Source organism: Lethenteron reissneri, chromosome 46 (genome assembly GCF_015708825.2).
Source record: "Lethenteron reissneri isolate LAM-NWPU_2019-01 chromosome 46, ASM1570882v1, whole genome shotgun sequence".
Classification (NCBI taxonomy): domain Eukaryota; kingdom Metazoa; phylum Chordata; class Hyperoartia; order Petromyzontiformes; family Petromyzontidae; genus Lethenteron; species Lethenteron reissneri.
The window spans coordinates 6410813-6431670 of NC_083824.1; the positions used below are offsets into that span (position 1 = coordinate 6410813).

Below are 20858 nucleotides of genomic sequence, written 5' to 3' on the forward strand. Positions count from 1 at the left end.
ACAATGAGCGGAGCGCTGGGCGGCTAAAATAAAGCAAGTTGGCATCGTAGGGGTCACTGCTGGTGCATCTGACAGTCATGTCAGACTGTCAACCCACGGCACCTGGGCCTGTCCCGTGACCTGTTAGCTAGCCTTGGGACAACTTCACATGGCCTCTAAGTGCACCTGGCCTGGCACAGGCACCGTGAGTGACGTCGCCTCTACTTAGTGGCGAATGGCGGCTGTTGTTGCGTTAGTTCAATTGGTGTAAGAAAATGCGTATTGGGGGAGCAGTGGCGCATTGGTTTGCACAAAGTGGCACTGCAGTTCGCCCGCCTGGGTTCGATTCCTGGCGACGATGCGCGACATCGGTGAAACGTTGTATTTCAACCGTTCCTGAGCCTCCCCTACATCGACTCGGCCTCAAACGACGGGTACCAAGTGCTGTGCTTCAACGTCAGCACTGGGGAGACAATGACGGCGTGGCGTGGTGCCTGCCGCACCATCAACTCGTGCGCCGTGACGGCCCTTCAGAGGTCCTCTCCAGCAGCCACCTGTCCCCCTTTACATGACGCTCATGGAAAAATTATAATACACATTCAATAAAGTTACGTTCGGGTTTAGAGGGTAGACTAAGGTTAGGCTGCCTGAAGTTGAACCCAGGGGTGTCAGCTCTGAGCCCCGTGCCACCCGACCGCCTCTCAACATGACGGCCTTCTTGCGCCGTGTTTTCAGTTCCTCGACCTTGCAGGGGGATCACCGAAGCGTCCGTTTTGTGCGCGCAGGCTCAGACGATGACCGTCTGGCGACAAGCTGATCGCTACGAGGTTCCTCGCTTGTGCTTCCTCAACAAGATGGACAAACTGGGAGCCAGGTGAGTCCCCCGAAAGTTATGTCCGGACTGTGATTCTAGGTTTCCATCGGTGCATCGTTGCCACCCCCTACCCCACCCCACCCTACCATGTCTCCTGTTCATTGTCGCAGTGTGAAGTGTCGTGAGGTGGCCGGGTGGCTCAAGAGATCACTGGACTGAGCCGGGCACCCCTGATGAGAACCAGGGTTGCGATTTCCGCATGGAAAATGCGGAAGGAGGGTTCAAATTTTCCCGCATTTTTGCTAAAGTCAACCGCAAACGGTGGAAAGACTACTCCTATGACCGCGCGCTTTTAACAACACGTTAATGCGTTCTATTGGAAAGGATACATGCAAGGCCCAGCATCACGTAGGGCTTTGAGTTACTGATTGGAATGAATATATGATTTCCGCATTTCCGCACAAGAACCACATACTTTATTCAAATGCGGAGCCGTGATTACGAGCACATGTACTTTCACTTCTTCGCATTCTTCCAGCGCTTCATGTCGTCTTCGGCGTGAAAGATGCTGAGTTTTGGCTTGTCGCGGGCGCAAACTATAAGCGCGTTCAACTGCTTGCACGAGAGGAGCAACCACTCCTCGGGCTTGATGTTGTTTTGCAGAGAGAAAGCCCTCTCACAGCCGACCGACCTGTGCGCCAAAGTTTTAATCGTTAGCAGTAAAGTGTATATATTCGCAGGAGGTATAAAGTAGCTACGACAGAGGCAAATGAGCGTACGCTGGACGAGGATATTACCTGAGCGGAAACGCGTGTGTATCTGAGCGTATCGAAAACAGCGTGGGTATCTGAGCGCTTGGCCAAAATTACCAGTGGATTTCCCAACGCGCTGCAATCTGAGCGACGATGAATAGTTTTGCATATCGACAGAATATGAATAAAGAAAATGCTACAGTTTTTTGTTTTTCCTTTGTCGCTACGAGTACTGCGAGGGCTCCGAATGGCAGACGCTAGGAGACATCATGGGGCTGGGCAAAAGGGCCTGAGCACAGCGCTGGGGGTTGCGTCGATCCGGAAAGATGCAACCGTAGGGATTCCTATCGGCGACAAACATGTCAACGGTGGCGTCGTGTACTTGTGGCAAGTGTGCTTCATCGACGGCATCGACAAGTACTTCGACGCACAAGAGCTCGCGGCTCTCATTGATTTTTTCACAGTTCGTGCGCACCAACAACGCTGTCTGAATGCAGGAATCCATAGTTCATATATACATATCGTTTTTTCCAGAAGTCAGCAGAGCCAAATGGGCATACGCAAGATATGTGCGCCAACCGCGCGAGTACGGCACCGAGAAAGGCGGGAATCGAAGTCACGATTTGCGGAAGTCTTCACAGGAATCACCGCAAATTGCGGAAATTTGTGCGGAAGAGGGTCACAGAAACTACCGCAAAATGCGGTCGAAAACAGCATGTTTGCGGAAATTGGTGCGGAAATCGCAACCCTGATGAGAACCTGGGTTCGAATCCGGGTTTCAACCGCCAGCGATTAAACCGGCTTCTCAAGTGTTGCGAGTCCCGTGGCTGTAGCCTGTCCACCAATGGCATCACGGAAAAACCCCCAAAAAAACCATCGCAATCAACTTGGGTTTTGTCTCAATTAAAGAATTAAAGTAATCGATTTGACTGACACGAGACGGACTTTACTGTCAGTGGCAGAGCGAGTGGGAAAGCACGGACCGGAGTTCTCAGAAGTAGCTCTGCGGTGTCCGCTTCCGTGGGCCAGCGTGAAACGCGAAGGGTTGCACTGCTCTGCGAGGGCTCTGAATTAAAGCTTCATGCCGTGACGTGACCCCGATTGCACGTCGGAGATGAAAAGTGGCAAAGAGATAATGGGGCGGAGCGGTGGGGCAGTCGTTAACCTTCCACGCTCCTTGGTGCCATGGCTGATATTAAACCGATCATCATCATTAGTCATCATCTATTAGTCATCACTTTGGCATTGGTAAAATTATTTGCATCTTATTTGTTCAAAGTTAGCAGTGGTCATCCTGAGGATAGATTGGTCCTCGTCATAGGAATGTGGAATTTCAATCACTGGTTCATCACCGTCAGTGGCAATGGGTGCCGCCCACTGCTCATGTGAGAGCAGGGAGACACTCTTTTGGCTTTTTTTATTTTGGGGGGGGACAAGGTGGTGGTGGTGGCGATGAGGCTACCAGAACTGACCCCATAGAGATGGAACTCCTGATCATTTCTTATCTGGCAGCAGGCGATTGCTGGGTTTTGTGGCATTAATGACGTTACCGACGATGCCATCTTGGTGTTCCTATTAATCTATTATTTTCTTTCTCAGCTTTGCCTACTCAGTGGATTCCATCAAAGAGAAACTTAAAGTCCAGCCTCTCATTATACAGGTCAGTTATAGATTAACGAGGCTTAACATCTTTGTAATAAATAGCTAATCTATATATTGGTACGTATCTAGGCATGCATGTATCTCTGTCTGGAAAATTCTCCCTAGACTTGTTTGAAAGCGTATGATAAGAAATTTATATTAACTTGATTAGGGAATGAAAAAAAAGTGTACCCTATAAACGGTAAACTAAACTATTTTATTTACCAGGCAAGGCTCACTGAGCTATTAGCTCTTTTTCAGAAGCGACCTGGCCACAGATGACATCTCAACGGAGTGGCTTATTAAGTGGAAGTTTATTGCAGCCAGTTACTCTAAACGTGGGGGGAAAAACCGGAGGACCCGGAGAAAAATCTTTGCGTGCAAGCTCCAAATATACAGGAGTCTGGGGTCGGTTACCGCACCCACGACGACCTCCTGCGTACCAGGCGAGGGAGATAACATCACGCCACGGCGGCGCCAAATTTGTCTCGTCACACCCCTCCGCCTCTCTGCTCGACCCGCCGCTCGCAGCGCCCCAACCGGCGCATCGTGCGAACCCGTTGGGGAAAAACCGCACTCGGCACCTGCGCGGTGTCTGCGAGATATCCGGCAGAGGGCAGGAAGCGACGGCGTGCTGCGGCCCCTTTCTCTCCGCGTCCCCTTCTTCCCCCCCCCTCCACCACCGCCTACGGCGCCCCCCCTCCCCTCGCCAGTTGCCCGTCGGCGCCGAGAGGACGTTTCGCGGCATCGTGGACGTCGTCTCCATGGAGGTGTTCACGTGGGGGGGCGGGCGACCGGCCGGAACGCGGCCGCATCCGGAGCGGGACGACGGCTCGGAGTTTGAGAGAACAACGCTGAGCCCTGCGGGGACCCCCGAGCTGTGGCCGAGCGCCGTGGAGGCGAGGAAGACCTTGGTGGAGCAGGTGGGACGCTGGCGGGCGAGCGTCCCTCGCTTTGTCACGATAGGTTTTGTCGCGATATCGGCGTCCCATAACTTGCATCTCACGTTATTCTCACATCGTGCGCGCGCGTGCGTGCGGTAGCGTAGCGGTTAGCGCAACTCGCTACGAACCTAGCGACGCAGGTTCCATTCCCGCTCACGGCCAACACCAGTGACGATTATCTGAACCGGTCCTGGGCCTCCCCTAGGTCGACTCGGCCTCAAATGAGTACCCGCTAGGGAGATAAAGGCGGCCGGGCGATGGGTTGGCCACCCACCCTCACGTGTGCCGTGCCGGCTTTCATAGGTGCTCGCTAACAGCACTTGCCCTGACAGTCTGTTAAGGCTACACGGAGGATCTTTGTCTTTGTTCAGGCTCGGATGTACGTGGCCAAAGATCCCGATGTAGGACCACAGCTTGGGCAATTGTTGGCGCCGGTTCTGGCTGCCCTTCTCGCTTGCTTGTGGTTCCGTGGCAGAATGGGTGGGGAAGTGGTGACCCCTACATTGCTGTACGTGTGTTGAACTTATTTCGCTCCGTACGTAGCCAAACGTGCTAATCGAGGTGCGAGCGAGAGGTCGCTCAGTAAAGGATCTCAGTGGTAGCTCTGTGTTATCCGCTTCCGTGGGCCGTTCTTGAACACGAAAGGGGTTGCAACTGCTCTGCGAGCGATCCGGATGGGTTCTTCGTCCCGTGGCAGACGATTGCCGTTGATGTGGTTGTTGTTGTTTGTTTGTTTGTTGTTGTTGTGGTGCAGCTGGCGGACGGAGATGACGCATTCGCAGAACTGGTTTTAGGGCAGCACAGTGAAGACTTCTCCTCCGTGGCCAGCGAACACGTGAGTAAGCCTCGATATAGTTTAATATCGCATCCCCCGCAAGGCAAAGCGGCCAATGGTAAAAATGGTCAGAACAAGGTTCATCATCATTATCATCATCATCCATGGCCTATTCGCTTCTTGATGAGTGCCTTCCCACTCTTTTATTTATCGTGGTCCTGGTATATCGCAGTCCATCTCACTCCTGCACATCTCATGATACTGTTAGCACAACCCGAATGCATTGTGGGAAACAATTACAATGTAGACAAAAAAAGACTCCATGAAAACAAAAGATTCCACCTCTTTAAATTCACACCTTTCTGGATGTTGTCGCTCGCTTGCTCCATTTTAGTTCTTGCAGCATATCTCTCTCGGCTCAACGTTCCGATTCACCCTAAAGTCAATTGTGCCGGAACCTTCATTTGTTTCACTCCGTGTGTCCCTTCCCCTGTCCCGACACCCCGCCGTCCCTTCTGTGCGTGGCCGGATCGACGGCGCCCACAGGTGCGCGCGGCCCTTCGCAGGGCGACGCTCAGCCGGGCGGCAGTGCCGGTGCTGTGTGGCAGCGCGCTCAAGAACAAGGGTGTGCAGCTGCTGATGGACGCAGTCACACACTACCTGCCCTCGCCAGTCGAGCGCCAGCACCCCTTCCTGTGAGACGCGCGGTGGGGACACGCGGGGGACATCTGGGGATTGACGGGGGACACGCGGGGATAGACGCTGGGATAGATGGGCAAATAAGCAGGGAGAAACGGGAACACACAGCAACATGCGGGAATCGACGGGGATAAGTGAGGCCGTGGAGGGAAAGATCGGACGAGCAGAGACGGAGGGGAGGCACAGGGGACATGCGAGAACAGACACTTGGAAGACTTCGGCACAGAGAACGCAGTGGACCAGATGATGGGACGGGGAGAAATAATCCTTTCAGTTAATAGAAACAGATAGATGGTGAACGTAGAGACGTAGAGTGTATGGGGACATATTCTTAGGTTTTTTCGGTAAAGTCACGTAGGTAAAAAATTTAAATTAATAAAAGTAACACAAGCTTCCGTCTTCAGGTGGAACCGTCACAGCCCGACAGCTGTATCAAGTAAATGAGAGATTACAGGAGATACCACTCCGTATATATATCTCCTGTAATCTCTCATTTACTTGATACAGCTGTCGGGCTGTGACGGTTCCACCTGAAGACGGAAGCTTGTGTTGCCTCCGAAACGTCGTGATTTTTATTTGATTTTACTTTTATTAATTTTAATTTTTTACCTACGTGACTTTACCGAAAAAACCTAAGAATATGAATCCTTGCAGTCACGAAAGCTTCAAATCTAGAATGTATGGGGACAGCCAGTCCACTGTTGGATGAAGGCCTCGCCACGAAATCCATAGTTGTGCTTCACTTCTACGGTCCTCCTCAAACATCCCTGCTCCCTGCCCTGGCACCAAACCCGCACTGGAGCCGCGTGGTGAGGTCAAAGTTTCCCACGAGGCTGAACCAGCGCGCAATTTTTTTGTTTTGCCCGCGTGCGCCCCTAGGCAGTGGTACGGCGACGAGCCGTGCGCGTTGGCGTTCAAGGTGACGCACGACAAACAGAGGGGGCCTTTGGTCTTCCTGAGGGTCTACTCCGGGGCATTACGGCCGCAGTCGTCCGTCTACAACATCAACAAGGACTGCACGTGAGACTCCCCCCTCGGGCTTGCTGACGGCTCTTTGGCTGCCGGCCATCGAGCGAAGACGGTCGTCGCGCGGTGCTTTCACGTGCGCTTCTGCGGCCGTCTGGAACGCCCTTGCGATATCAGGAAGCCGCTGGAGGCCATGCGCTTTTAAATCGTCTATATTTAAAACTAATTTATTCCGAACTGCTTTTTGCGTTTAGTTTGTTGTGTTTCCCCCGCACCTCCGATTTGCACGGTTGGCTACGTACGGTGCGACAGAAGTTCAACATACACACACACACGTGTGGTCAAGGGGCGCGGGTTGAAATCCTGGCTCACGGTTGTCATGTATGTTGTCGTCGGCAGCAGCGTCATTGTCGTCTTCATTGCCGTTGTTGTAGTGTTTGTCATCATCATCATTGCCATTGTCAGCCTTGATCTATCCACTGCTGGATGAAGGCCTCCCCACTTAAAGAACTTGCTAAACACCTCAATGCAGGACCTTCTTGGCAAGGAGGTTTAAGTTTTACTCGTTAAAGTACATTATTGTTATAATCATCATTATTTTTCTGAGGTTCTAAACAATAGTCTTGCCACCTTGTTGCAAGTGTGTCCATCGTGTTGAGAGACTGCCAGCCACCATGGGAATGTGAAATTTCCATTGCTGGCTTCAGTGGAGGTGACCTTTGCACTCGTTGCCTGTTGACTTGGCCACGGCTGTTGTGCTCGTGCGTGTGTCGAAGGGAGAGAATGAACAAACTGCTGCTGCCCTTCGCTGACCAACACGTGGAGCTTTCCTCGCTGTCAGCCGGAAATATCGCAATTGCGGTCGGCCTTAAGCAGGTGGGTTTAATAGCAACGGACTTTGCATCTGTGTAGCGCTTACTTACGTGCACCGTCAACTCAAAGCGCCTTGATATCGCCATCTCAAATCGACGTTCCAAGGGCACCCCCGGCAGAAGCTGACCCTGTGCGGCGCAAGTTGACTCGGCACCGGGCCTGCAAGTGGGCATTAGTCTGCCAGTATGGGGCGATGATTGTGGATACTTTGTGTAATCCCAATGAGTAACTTGCGGTGCCATTTTTCATTCGCGTCAAATTATTAATACACCCGCGGTATTAAACCAGGGCCATCTGCCGGATTCGAAACGCGAACCCTCTGCCAACAAGGGGCGGGCTATTGCTGTCTTTGTGGCCAGGGGGCTTGGGGCTCGGAGTGCGTTGAGCTAGCACCGTGGAAATCCTTGGTTCAAATCCAAGTTCCAGCCACTGCCCGTGAATACACCAGGTTCTCAGGTTTCTTGACTCAATCGCCAATGACCGCACAAAATAAATACTGTATCACGTTAAATAGGTTTTTCAATTAACATGGCAATTATTCTACCACTGGCAATTGCAAATTTTTGTTTCATTGCTTCGTGATGAAAATCTCTTCAGCAGGGCAAGTGGGAAAGGTCAGGCCCCCACCGTGTGAAATAAAAAGGCTGAATTTCTGATGACGTATAGGAGAATCTGGTTTAATCACAGTCAGCTACCTGGATTCGAACCCAGAAACTCAGTGGTTCAAGTTGATTTTGTGAGCCAGGTGAGAACTAAGCCAAATGCAGGACAATCGCGTTTGCAAGAGTTACCTGGGTCAATGAAAATGAGAACAGTCTACAATGCAGTACAACAATGAAGCAATTAGAAATCAGAACAAAATTAGGCAGATAGAAATGGTGAAAAAAACAACTGCATTACAGAAGAGATTGAAGTCGGTGCAAGAACGTATATTAATATTAAATTAAATAAACTTCCCATTACGAAAGTTTACTAATTACATTTTTTAACTGGTGACGAACAATTCTATTGCGATCGAACATCGTAGTTTTTTTTTTATTATCTTTGAACCTATCGACGTGACTTTACCGAAAGACCCAAAGAATAGTTAAATTAACTTTTGAAAACCATTGGCGGTGTTGGCTTGCCGCTCTGAACTTCTTTCGCACCATACGTAGCCAACCATGCTCATCGGTGGTGCGGGAAACTAGTATTTCCCTGACCGGGAATTGAACCCGGGACGCGGTTGTGAGAGCACCTCATCCTAACCGCTAACCAACCAACACCCGCCAGTCCACTAAGTGACGATGATGTCACCACGGTGCCTGTGCCAGGCCAGGTGCACTTTGAGGCCACGTGAAGTGTTGAATACTCGTTGACGGGAGGTCACGGGACATTCCCATGTGCCATGGGTTGACTGACTGAGATGACTGGCAGATGCACCAGTTGTGCCCCCTCCTGTGCAAACTTGCTGTATTTTAGCTGACGGCACTCTGCACGTTGTTGTGAGCGTCGCTCTTCTGCCCTCCATTGTTGTTGGAGGGCGACTGCCTCCAACTACCCAGTAGCAGCGTCCTTCACGGGCCTCCTCCATCCTAACCACTCCACCACCAGGGAGCCACAAACGATGTATAACGTCCCCCACGCCACATGGTTACCAACTCCTCGGTATCACGATGGCTTTACACCTGGTGACATTAACACAGGTGACTGCCACTCGATACCACACACCACTGCGCCTCTCCTACCATCCGACCCATCCTCGCCCTCCCTGCCTCCTTCCGTGCTCGCACAGACGGGCACGGGAGACACGCTGGTGGCGTCCAAGTCATCGGCGCAGGCCGCTTCTCGCCGCGCCTCCTCCGCCGCCACCTCCACGCAGAGCAAAGTGAGCCCCAAGGACCCCGGGGCGTCCAAGCTGCCGGTCCTAGCCGGCGTCGAGGTGCCTGAAGCCGTGTTCTTCTGTACCGTCGAAGCGCCGTCCGTCGCCAAACAGGGCGGTAAGGGTGTGCGCGAAGGGAGGCAGTTAACGAGCAGTAAGCGAAAAGTGTCGATATGGCCGCGTGGCGTTAGGAGGTTCAAGCTAATGTTTGTGTCGGGACCGATGGGCCGGCAACGATGAGAATCTGGCTTATTTCCACCTGTGGTTGAACCTCGTTCTCGACAGTAGGGTTTGTTCTCTAATAGTATAAAAAGTAAAACAACAAAAGTGTCTCCCTGTTCAAACCATGTGTCCATACATCATTGCGAGCTGTGATCTATCAACTTCTGGATGAATTCCTTGACCGAGTCTTCATCCATCCCTCACGGTCTCACGATGCCACAATCTATTTCTTTCCTGCACACGAGCCCATTCCGTCACTCCATCTCCGCGGTGGTCGCACACTCGCGCGTTCTCTGTCCACTTGGTCACCAGTCTCCTCCGTCGGCCAGTAGGCCCTTCTCGTGATGATATCAGTTGGCCCACGGGTGTGCTCGCTTATGTTAACGCATCTGCAGTTTACGTTTGTTCCCCAATCCACATGTTCCCCGTTCTGTCTCTCGATCGAATTCCAGTCCTGCACCTCGCCATGCTCGTATCTTGCAACTTTTCAGGTTTTGTGCAGCTCTCCATTGTGCATGTTTCTGATCCGTTGCTGGAAAACCCCAGGGGTCTATCTACGATGCAGGCTCAGTGCTCCTGAACCACCTGGGCCACCTTTCACTTTACACAACACTGAATTATAATCATACGCATTGGTGCGGAAGCAGACAATATGCCTCACGCTTCTGGCCGTTAAGTAGCATTGGTATCAGCATTGGTTCAAGCAAATGTCCGATGATGAGACTGAAAGTGGAAACCGGTCCAATGTTTGCTTGTGTTGAACCGGTGCTGCTGAAATTATATGTGTATATACACACACACAGATGGGATGTGTAAAAAAAAGATAGTTTCATTTTTTTGGTGGATGGATTTTTACGTTATTTTTACACAAAGCGGCGGACTTGTCGATGTGTGCGTGTTGCAGAGCTGGAGCACGCCCTGGCCTGCCTGCAGAGAGAGGACCCCAGTCTGAGGGTGAAGGTCGATCCGGACTCTGGACAGGTGGGAGACGGGGCGAGAGACGCACGAACGGGCACTAAGTGCACCCAGCTACGAAACCCACAGTTCGTTTCCTCCGCCCGTGATACACGTCATTGTCAAATGCAGCCATACCTCTCGAAGCCGGACTCGAGTAAGCCAGAATTCTGAGGAAGCGAAATCTGGCTGTCGCCTAATGAAGCTAGTTGTAATTACTGGCGAAACGTCGTACACAGATTGGTAATGTTGTGGATTTGCTATCCAACACACCAGTGTGCTGTACTAGTAACGAATTGGCATGTTTTGTTTCCATGACAAACCTTACTTATCGGCTGTGTCAGGTGGTGGCGGGTTTAACGACATTTATATTTATGCGATCTAACCCAAAAAACCTGTATTATGGATGATCGGGCTACCTGATACAAATGAGACGATCCGAAAAAAAGACTTAGCGGATCGCTGTCCGTGCCGTTAGTTCAACAGCGCGTGGCAGGATGCGGCGTTCGGCTTTCGCCATTAAACCACGTGCACGAGCCTGCTACGAGATGCGCTTGCCAACGCTAGCAAACGTAGAACGTGCGGTTGTGCGCTGGCAATTTTCTATCTATTTCACTTCCTCCATCGTGTGGATTTCGGTGAACTCTGTGCCCTTGGATGCCCACGTGCTCTGCCAGCGTACACGCTCTCTCATTTGTTGACATTTATTTTACAATTTATAAAGGAATACATTCCTTAAACCGTGAATGTGTAGGATTAGGCCAAACATCCCAATGTAGGACCCTTTGGTTGACATCAATTGTCTTGGAAATTCTCTTCTCTCTGATCAGTCCAACTTTAAACTGTGCTTGAGCCAGTCCTTAATGTAAGTACCTGGTGCGGTCAACAACATCGGCCTCGGGGGAAGACAAAGGTGGTCCTGGCCACACGACCCTGAAATATAAGTTGTATATAGCGTGTCGGTCATGAAAATTGAATCTCACAAACGCTGTAGAATGTGTCAAGTGCCAATTTTTCGCACGGAGGCGCACGGGGAAACCACAAAGTGAGGTGGCAGCCGGAGACCCGCGCTACCAACGAATGCCCAAGCTCAGCGGCCCTACACTCGGGATGTTTGGCCAACTCCATGAGTATTTTTTATACACGTGGGAGAAATCCTGGAAGTACCCGGAGAAAACTCACGAATTTGAGGAGTGGGGGAAAAACGCTCGATTCCTGTACAGATGAAATACAGCGGGAATGTAAGACAATTGTACTGCCACACTGCCAAGCCAGAAAATGGTGACCTCAAACCCCCTTGGGTCAGGAGTCTTAACGAATTTGTGTGACCCATCAACTCGCGCACCTTGCTGACCTGAATAGTTTCTTACAGCACTTGTCCTAACAGCCTATATAGCCCACGTGAGAGGATTGTTTGCCTTTTGTGTGTAGTGGCGAGTGGTGGCATTGCGGTTGGCGCGCTGCCCTATGAACCCGGCGGCTCCGATTCGATTCCCTCTCGCCGGTGAATTACAGTTGCGAATATATGAACCGGTCCTGGGCCTCCCCTAGGTCGACTCGGCCTGAAATTAGCAGCTGATGCGGCGTGTAAACACGCGGGGTGTGTTGCTGCCCACCCCACTCTTGTGCCATCCTGGCCTTTGATGGGTGCTCCCTAGCAGCACTCGGACCAAACGGTTTCTGCGGGCTTCACGTTGGGGGGATCGTTGTCTCTGCGTGTGGAGTAGACGATCCTGTGCGGCATGGGGGAACTGCACATAGAGATTGTGCACGACCGCATCCGTCGCGAGTTTGGCATCGAGACGGCGCTTGGGCCGCTGCAAGTGGCGTACAGGGAGACCGTCGGCACAGGAGGCACGGCAAGCGGTGAGGCGCTGACGGGATGGCCGCGATGGTGACGGTGACCACGGTGGCGATTGATCGGCGGCAGGGTGGCGCAGCGATAACACGCTCATGCCTCGCAGCAAGAAGGGTCTTGGTTCGATTGCGGCCTCGGGCGCCTTTCTGCGCGCAGTGTTGTATGATCTCCCCCGGGTTTGTGTGTGTTCTCTCCTCCTTTTTCGCATGGGTTTCCTCCCGTGTTCTCCGGTTTGCTCCCATTGCCCAAGGCGCACCGTGTCATTGGTGTTGGCCCAACAATCCAGCGCAGGACCCTCCTGAAAAAGAGTCTTCAGACTCGTAGTGGCTTTCCTGAGTCAATAAGTTATTATGATAATTGTTTGTAGCCTCATGCCAATTCACTGCTGGATGAGGGGGCCTATTCCTCGACTGTGGCAAAACAACGTCATGATTATTTTTAACAGACGATATTGTTTTTAATCCACAAGAATCACTAATTCATTCGCCCGGTGTAACCATCGCAATGTTAAGTGGGCACATTGACTCCGTATGCCAGTGATTTAACTCCATAGCATACGTATTTTTAACTGTTGAAATTCTTACACTCGTTTCCCGTGTAATACTTCACCGAGTCTCAAGACCCTTTCAGAAGCCTCCTGCTGTTGGCGCAGGAGGAGGCGACGATTGATCTGTCTTTCCCAGTTAAGTAATGCGTGAGTAATTTTCTTCTAATTTGCCTAAATTGAATCATGATGCCGGCACCCATAGGCAGGCCTCTCGCTTTTCTCGTAGATGACGCTATGGGATTTCTCACATTCCGCTGAGCGTATTTCATTGATAACACTGGTCAACACACTTATTCTGGCATAAAGTATTCCAACGTTTTTAAGGTAATTTTGGGGTGCTAATTTCAAATCTGGCATCAGGTTTTGTCTATAACATCAGGTTTTTGAGATATCAAATATTGCATTTTCAATAAAAACTGCAGAAGAAAAATATTAAATAAATGTGGATATCTACATAAAATGATATTATAAACACACGAGTTAATTTTGGGCAAAATCAATGAAAATGGGGTATGCCAATAGCATAAAAATGAGATGTGATAGAGCAAATCTGAGATCAGATTTGGAATCAGCACCCTGAAATTAGTTTAAAACAGCTGCAAAAGTCCAGGCCAGAAAAAAAAAAATTTTGTTGACCAGTGTAATTCCCCCCGGAGGATTGTATGTGTACACGTGTATGTACGTTGAACTTCTTTCGCACCGTACGTGCAGCCAACCGTGAAAGAGTAGGCCAAAGTAACCTGTTCGAGGGGGAGCTCTATAGAGGTGGGAGGCTCTTCTGCCAGCAGGGGCCTGAGCAGGAATTTGCAGATGGGCACCTTCAACTTTATGGACGAGACGTGGTTCCCACTCACAGCCTCAACAGACTTGTGGGGCAAGCGCTGTAGCACCTAAGAATGCCGGTACGGCACACGAGGGGGCGAGTGGCCAGCAACCACGCCCGACCGTCCTTGTCTCCCCATTGGCGATGTTTACTACACACCGCAGCAGGTATTCACTTGAGATTGTGTCGACTTAAGGGGGACGGGGCCAGGACCGGTGCTAATCGGAAGTTCGCGGTACTAACCACGAGCGACCCTTCCGGAACGTAACCGCCCCGATTTGCCGCCGCTGATGCCGGTCGCAGTCTCCTTGGAGCGCTCGTTCGGGGAGAAGCTGCACCAGGTGGTGGTGGAGCTCGCCGTGGGGCCCTGCCCCCAGGGCTGCGTGACCCCACGGTTCAAGGTCAACGAGAAGGTCGCGATGCACGCTGGGAAGGAGATCATCGACGCGGTGCGGAGCGGTGTGGAGGCCGGCGCGCAGCAAGGTGCGTGTCTGCCTTCATTCAAAAACATGGTGGAAATCCCACATTCCTATGGCAGGGGGCAGTCTGTCCACTGGAAATCCCACATTCCTATGGCAGGGGGCAGTCTGTCCACTGGAAATCCCACATTCCTATGGCAGGGGGCAGTCTGTCCACTGGAAATCCCACATTCCTATGGCAGGGGGCAGTCTGTCCACTGGAAAGCCCACATTCCTATGGCAGGGGGCAGTCTGCCCACTGGAAATCCCACATTCCTATGGCAGGGGGCAGTCTGTCCACTGGACAGTCACTATTGACCTCATACTATAACGTGGTGTAGATGTACTGTTTTTATGTCAATCCACTGCTGGATGAGGGCCTCCCCCATGCCTTACAGATCGTTGGGGTTTTGTGATAAATACTTCACCCAACTGGTCAGTGTGGATTGATGAAGGATAAACCCAATGGGTTTTACTGCGATGCCCTCTGCTGCCCATAGCACAGTCTCACAGCATAAAACACCAGAGCTGTACACGGTAGTCTTGACGAGATCGGGGTGAATTCCAGACGATTTGGTGACTGGCACAAATTATTTTATGAATGAACATTCATAATTACTTATGAAAAATAAGAATAGGATTTACCCTTTTTGGCAATAAAACAGGTGTTAAGATGTTGAAACACCAAACAGAAACATTTTTCAAGGAATCAAGCCTGCATTAACCACACACGATACTTGTGAACATGCTAACAGACATGTCTCATGATAATTATTATATATGCATTGTCTTTGAAACTGCTTGGCCTACACCAGAGACAGCTTTCTTTATGGCCTAATCTCACTGGTGTCTCAGACCAGAGAACACAAAAAGGTGAACACGAGAAATATAAGGCACTAATCAGAGCATTTATAGCTCGGGGTGAGCAGCTATTTCATGGGATCTTTCTTTGATACTGGCAAAACAGATCCCATTATAAACTATTATATCATTACCATCGGCTAACGGAGATGAATTCCGACGGTTGCCAAAGTGGCAAGATGTTAATTACCTCGCCTGATATACAGGAGGTCGTGGGTTTTATCCCGATCCTGACACCTGTATATTTGGAGTTTGCATGTTCTCTCCGTGATCTCATTTAGTAACATGCATGAAGAGTGCCTGGCTGCCATCCATTTCCACATGATAAGCCACATCGTTGATATATCATTTGTGGCCAGGTATCTTCGAAAAAAGAGCGATATAGCTCAGTGGGCCTTACCTGGTAAAATAAAAAATAGTTGAAAAGAGTTAGCTTTTCCACAGGCCAAATCCGGCGACATTTCTGAGTCCGCACTAGGTCTATTATCGAAACCGTGCTGCAGTGTACTGTAATAAAGTTCAACGCGGCAATACCGTTACCCGATCTCCGTACAAATCAACTCCTGCCACCCGAACACGGCTGACAATTCCCGGGCTGTTCCGGGTCAGAACCCGGACAGGTGGCAACCCAATGATGAACATGCACGCCCCCCCCCCCTCCCCTCCCTCCGATTGCTCTCCTTGACCGCCGCTCGTACTTGTGCGTGCGCTCGCAGGCCCCGAGCTGGGATTTCCAGTGGTGGACATCGAGGTGGAACTCGTGTCCGTCTCGCTCCAGCCAGGGTCGTCTCCGGCCGTGGTGGCCGCGTGCGCCTCCACGTGTCTGCACCAGGTGTGTGCACTCGCAGGCGCCCCCGACCCCACCGCTGGCGGCCTGGTTATAATAATAAAAATAAATTAATACCCAGCTTAGGCCCACTGGGTTGTACGGCTCCGCGGGCCTTGCCTGTGACGGGGGCTCCCACGGTAACCTCTCTGCTCGCTGCGCCGCCGCAGGCGCTGAAGGAGGCCGGCGTGCAGCTGCTGGAGCCCGTCATGAGCGTCGAGGTGTCGGTGAGCGAGGCGCGACTCGGAGCCGTCCTCTCCGACATGGCCCAGCGGAGGGGCTGCGTGCGCGACGTCCAGAGCCGCCTCGACTCCAAGGTGGTGCTGGCGAGCGTGCCCCTGGCCGAGACCATGGTGAGCGTTTGTCAGTGAAGGGGGCTGGGTGAGCGGGGCGAAGTGGGGGGGGCGGGGGAGGGCAGGAGAGGGGGGGGGAGCAAGGAGCGTGCGGTGACCGGGGAAAATGTGTGCGCGCACATGTGTGTGTGTGTGTGCGGAGGCAAAACAATTTCGGCCGGTCCATATTGACCTGCGGGCAGCTCACGACCCACTCGCGGTGCCACCGTTTAACATTACGCAGCCTGACAACCCTTCCCGTGAGAGCGCTGGGTGCGTTCGAAGGCTTGCGCCAATCAGCTTGCCGCACGCCTCTCCTCTGTTCCGTTTGTGCGAACACGGGACGCATCTTGAACGCGCGCACACGCAGGGCTATTCCACTGCGATCCGCACGCTGACATCCGGGACGGGCACCTTCTCGTTGGAGCTGTCCAGCTACGAGCCGATGACCTCGCAGCATCAGCAGCAGCTGATCCGTCGACTCACCGGCCTCTAAGACCTCTTCCTCCTTCCGTGTCTGCCGGTGCACGGGAGATTTCAAGGCGCACAGGACAAGAGCTTGTGTTATACACGGCGTCCGTGAAGGTGTGGGGAGCGGTGGCGTGGTGGTTGGCGCGCTGCGCCTATGAATCCAGCGACCCCGAGTTCGATTCCCACTCGCGGCCAACACCGGTGACGATCATCTGAACCGGTCCTGTACCCTCCCCTAAGTCGACTCAGTCTCAACTGAATAACTGGCGCGGTGTTTAAACATCGCTACTGGGGAGATAAAGACGGTCGGGCGTGGTGCTGGCCACTGAACCCCTCTTGTGCTGCACCGGAATTCATAGGTGCTCACTGACAGCACTTGCCCCAAAAGTGTGTTGAGGCTATAGGGGGTGTCTTTGTCTTGTCCGTAAAGGCGAAGGCGCCACCCTGCAATTTCCTTCTCACGCCACTTCTGGCGGAAGGGGCCTCCGCCAGACGGAGCCTCTATGGAGCCCCCTCCAACAGGTTACTTTGGCCTACTCTTCCAAGGTGACCAGACGTTTCGGCAGAAGTGGGAGTTCCCACACTTTACCCCCACCACTCTGGGGACCTGCCAGTTGGGTCAAGACAAACTTCTGTAAGGGCGTATGCGCAAGATGCAGTTCATTTGGTGTTTAACCGGGTAAGAGAACTTAAAGAGATAATATATATGTGAAGGGCCTTTGTTCACTCCGCTGCTGGATGAGGGAGCTCTCCATGCCACACTGGTCGTGGAGATTATTTGGCCGTACTTCACCACGCTGGTCAGCGCAGGCTGGTGAAGACGGGGACCATAAATGTGGAAGCGTAGAAGTGCAGCACAACGATGGATTTTGCTGCGCTGCCATCTGCCGCCCCCGTCGGCAAATCTCCGCAGTCTTACAGCGCCCTATTTGTGCACGAGGGCCACCAATGAGAGTACTGTCCAGGCCCAACCCTGCTTTGCTTCTGAGATCTGATGGTGCTCTTCCGAGATCCGATGGGCATCTGGCACATTCTGGATGACAATAAAAATGCATTTTATTCATATAGCTCCTTTCCCCACGCTTAAATCACTGAACAGTAAAAAAAGTGTTTAATACTATGAAAAAAAACTATGACGTGAAAAAAAAACGACATGTATACAACATAAAAGCAGGATAGAGAGCATTCAAGGGACGGAATACACGAGGTGGTAGAGTGGAGGAGGACCATTTGAGCAGACGAGTTTACAAATGAGGTTTGAAGGTGGCGATTGACTCGGCGGATCTCATCTCAATGGGCAGCGTGTGCGCCATAGCCTCGGGGCAGCGGAGGAGAAAGGCCCCTTATCACCCATGGAGCGGAGGTTGGTGGGAGACGCAACGAGTTTATGGGTGTCGGAGGATCGTAGGGCCCTGGCCCCGGGGTGCAACGGTGAAGGAGTTGTCGGATGGTTTGTTGATCGGCGCAGTGCAACAAACTTTGTAAAAAAAAAAAGTGGTGTTCGCTGTACTGTGGGATTGTGGTTAATAAAAAAATACCGTGTCGACACACATCGGTGTATTTTCTTCACTTAAAGATAAAATAACACTTGCGTTACTCGGCCTGTGTTTGACGGTGGAAATTATTTGATAATCTTTGCGTTGGCAGTGGTGCGCAGGTACAAGCAACAAAATAACTCGACACATTCGTCAATAACACTGGCCTTTAAAGGAAAAGTACATAATATATTAAAAATATGTACCATAGCACATGCTTTGAACAAGGGCCGTTTCCCAAAAACGTTAATATTATTGACGAATGGGTTCAGTGTCCAATGCAGAAATGCGCAGTTTCACAAGCATGGTGTTTTATTTAAAGTCATCCGTTGTCGGTTCGATTACAAAGTATATAACACGAAAATAGCTGGAGATAATAAGTCTCGGGTCTTGTTCCCACGTGTGCCACTGGACGGGAGGCTTCGGTGACATCATCGACATCATGAACCGCGTCACGGTAGTGGGCGTGGCTTGTAAGGGGTTTCCTGCCTTCTGGAGGAGGAGTGTAGCTGAGGCTCTCCAGGGTAAATAATTGGCATTGTCGAAGTGAAATATGCCCGAACCAGACATCGATTTTCAAAGTTGGGCTGTAGCCTAATGTTTTTTTTACTTGCTTTGCTCACTCCCACACCTCTTCCATAACCACAAACAACAACAAAAATATCTAGAAATCACAAACCTCTGCAACAAACGCTGGATATACGCCTGCTCGGATGGCCATGGTCCACTGCCTGTATCATTAACAAGACAAACGGAGGCTGGGATTTCACTGCTCAGATGAGAATGGTGACGGCGCTCGCCTCCTGTCAGCAGTCCTGAGGGGAGGTCGGGTTGAGTCTATCCTGGCCAGAACCTCAAATGTGTACACACACATGTGGCGAGTCCTCACTTAACGCGTAGTTGTTCACACGATAACGCGTTTATCGCCATCACGCGGTTCTTCCTTTAGGGAACACTTCGCACAACGCAGAATGATCTCCGTTATAACGCGGAACGATTATCTGAACCGGTCCTGGGCCTCCCCTAGGCCGACTCAGCCTCAAATGAGTACCTGGTGTGGTGTGTTGTAAACATCGCCACTGGGGAGACAAAGATGGACGGGCGTGATGCTGGCCACCCACCCCCTCGTGTACCGTTCCGGCCTTCATAGGTGCTCGCTAACAGCACTTGCCCCGACAGTCTGTTAAGGCTATACGGGGGATCTTTAGCTTTTACCTTTGTGCAGTAATTGATGGCGGTGGGGGGGGGGGGTGCTGAGACCATCAACACGCACCACCTGAGAACCCCGCTTCAATCACAGGCGGCTTGCCGACCTGAATTCAAACCCAGGTCTCTTCGGGTGGGTTTGTTTTTAAATCCTTTATATTAAGTCCGCTTGCTTGCTTAGGACCGTGCAAATCTTTCGGTCGTTTTTTAACCCACTTCCCGTGATCCAATCGAGCTGACATTTTCCACACAGACTCGTTGTGCGAGACAATGTTCGTGAAATTTTTTTTCCAAAATTTTACACTTTTTAGGACAAAAATATTATATTTAATTACCAATTGCTTAATGGTGCAATGCAATCATCTGACCCATAGGTGGCAGCCATCTCAAGCCAGAGGACGAGAGGACTCTAGCCGCCACGCATATAAAGGATTTATAGTGAAAAACTTTGTTTTTACGGGTTATGCTTATTTGTAACCAGGCTTTGGCTCTCTCCCCGAAGCCACCCCGGGGCCACCCTGTGTCCAAATCTTCGCCGTGGATACACGGCTCCTGCACAGTGCCGGATTAAGCTGGTGCGGTGCCTGTAGCATAAGTTATTAAGGGGCCCTAAATAAAACATTAAAACACAACTTTCAACTTGCATAGTATAGTAATTGTATTTTTTCATTTTCTATGCAGCCAGATAATACGACAAATCGCGTACCTTAAACACCCAGTCGTTCATAAAAGTTGAAGGCAGTATAGTACTATAGTAATAGAGCAAGTGCAGAATCACTGAACCGGAATTGATAGATTGAAAGCATTTAGCGCGAGGCCCTTGAAAGTGTGGAGCCGGAGCATATGTAGCTTATTTTACTACTAGAATAATCCGGCACTGCTCCTCAGCTGAATGTTTTTTATTAAGCTTTTTTTTTATTTATTAACCAGGCTTTGGCTCTCTACTCTCCCCGAAGCCACCCCGGGTCCACGTTCGTGCCGACATTTGTGTCCAAATCTTCGCCGTGGATACACGGCTCCTACAGGTCAGCGCCCGGTTGCGTTCACGACGTGAAGGGGAAAACACGGGGCCGGGGGGCATGGAGATGATGATAATACTGATGGTGGTGGTCAGTTTAACGCCTCGAATGGCTTTCGCGACCAATGTCATCCATAATAGAGGCTTTTGTGGTTAGATCGCGCACAAATGAATGACACGGGATGATTTCTCCACAACGCTGGCTTGTGGCATGATGGTGCCGGTTGTAATTACTGGCGAAACGTTGCGGTCATCAAATTGTAAATGTTGCAGTGGGTTTACTCTCCAACACACAAGCCGGTTCGTGCTGTGCTAGCAACAGCTTGCGACGTTTTGTTCACGTGACAAACCTTACCAATTGCCTGTGTCGGGTGGTGGGCGGGGGTTGAACGACACAACACTCATATTTACGCGTTATATATAAATATACCACCCCACCACCA

At 51.2% G+C, this 20858-nt stretch overlaps 1 protein-coding gene across 5 annotated transcripts in view; it reads left to right on the plus strand.

The window, feature by feature from the left end:
- GFM2 (GTP dependent ribosome recycling factor mitochondrial 2) overlaps positions 1–18185 on the plus strand; it is a 42383-nt gene extending 24198 nt beyond the window's left edge. For all 5 annotated transcript variants that reach the window (XM_061570975.1, XM_061570977.1, XM_061570976.1 and 2 more), the window contains 14 exons: positions 765–853; positions 3145–3205; positions 3900–4109; positions 4885–4965; positions 5452–5600; positions 6484–6624; positions 7347–7446; positions 9218–9422; positions 10431–10507; positions 12208–12346; positions 14012–14191; positions 15744–15859; positions 16024–16206; positions 16556–18185. In XM_061570975.1, the coding sequence (XP_061426959.1) occupies positions 765–853; positions 3145–3205; positions 3900–4109; positions 4885–4965; positions 5452–5600; positions 6484–6624; positions 7347–7446; positions 9218–9422; positions 10431–10507; positions 12208–12346; positions 14012–14191; positions 15744–15859; positions 16024–16206; positions 16556–16681 (1857 nt within the window). In that variant the 3' untranslated portion in view covers positions 16682–18185. The remainder of the gene's footprint in view (positions 1–764; positions 854–3144; positions 3206–3899; positions 4110–4884; positions 4966–5451; positions 5601–6483; positions 6625–7346; positions 7447–9217; positions 9423–10430; positions 10508–12207; positions 12347–14011; positions 14192–15743; positions 15860–16023; positions 16207–16555) is intronic.
- The last annotated feature ends 2673 nt before the right edge of the window (positions 18186–20858 follow it).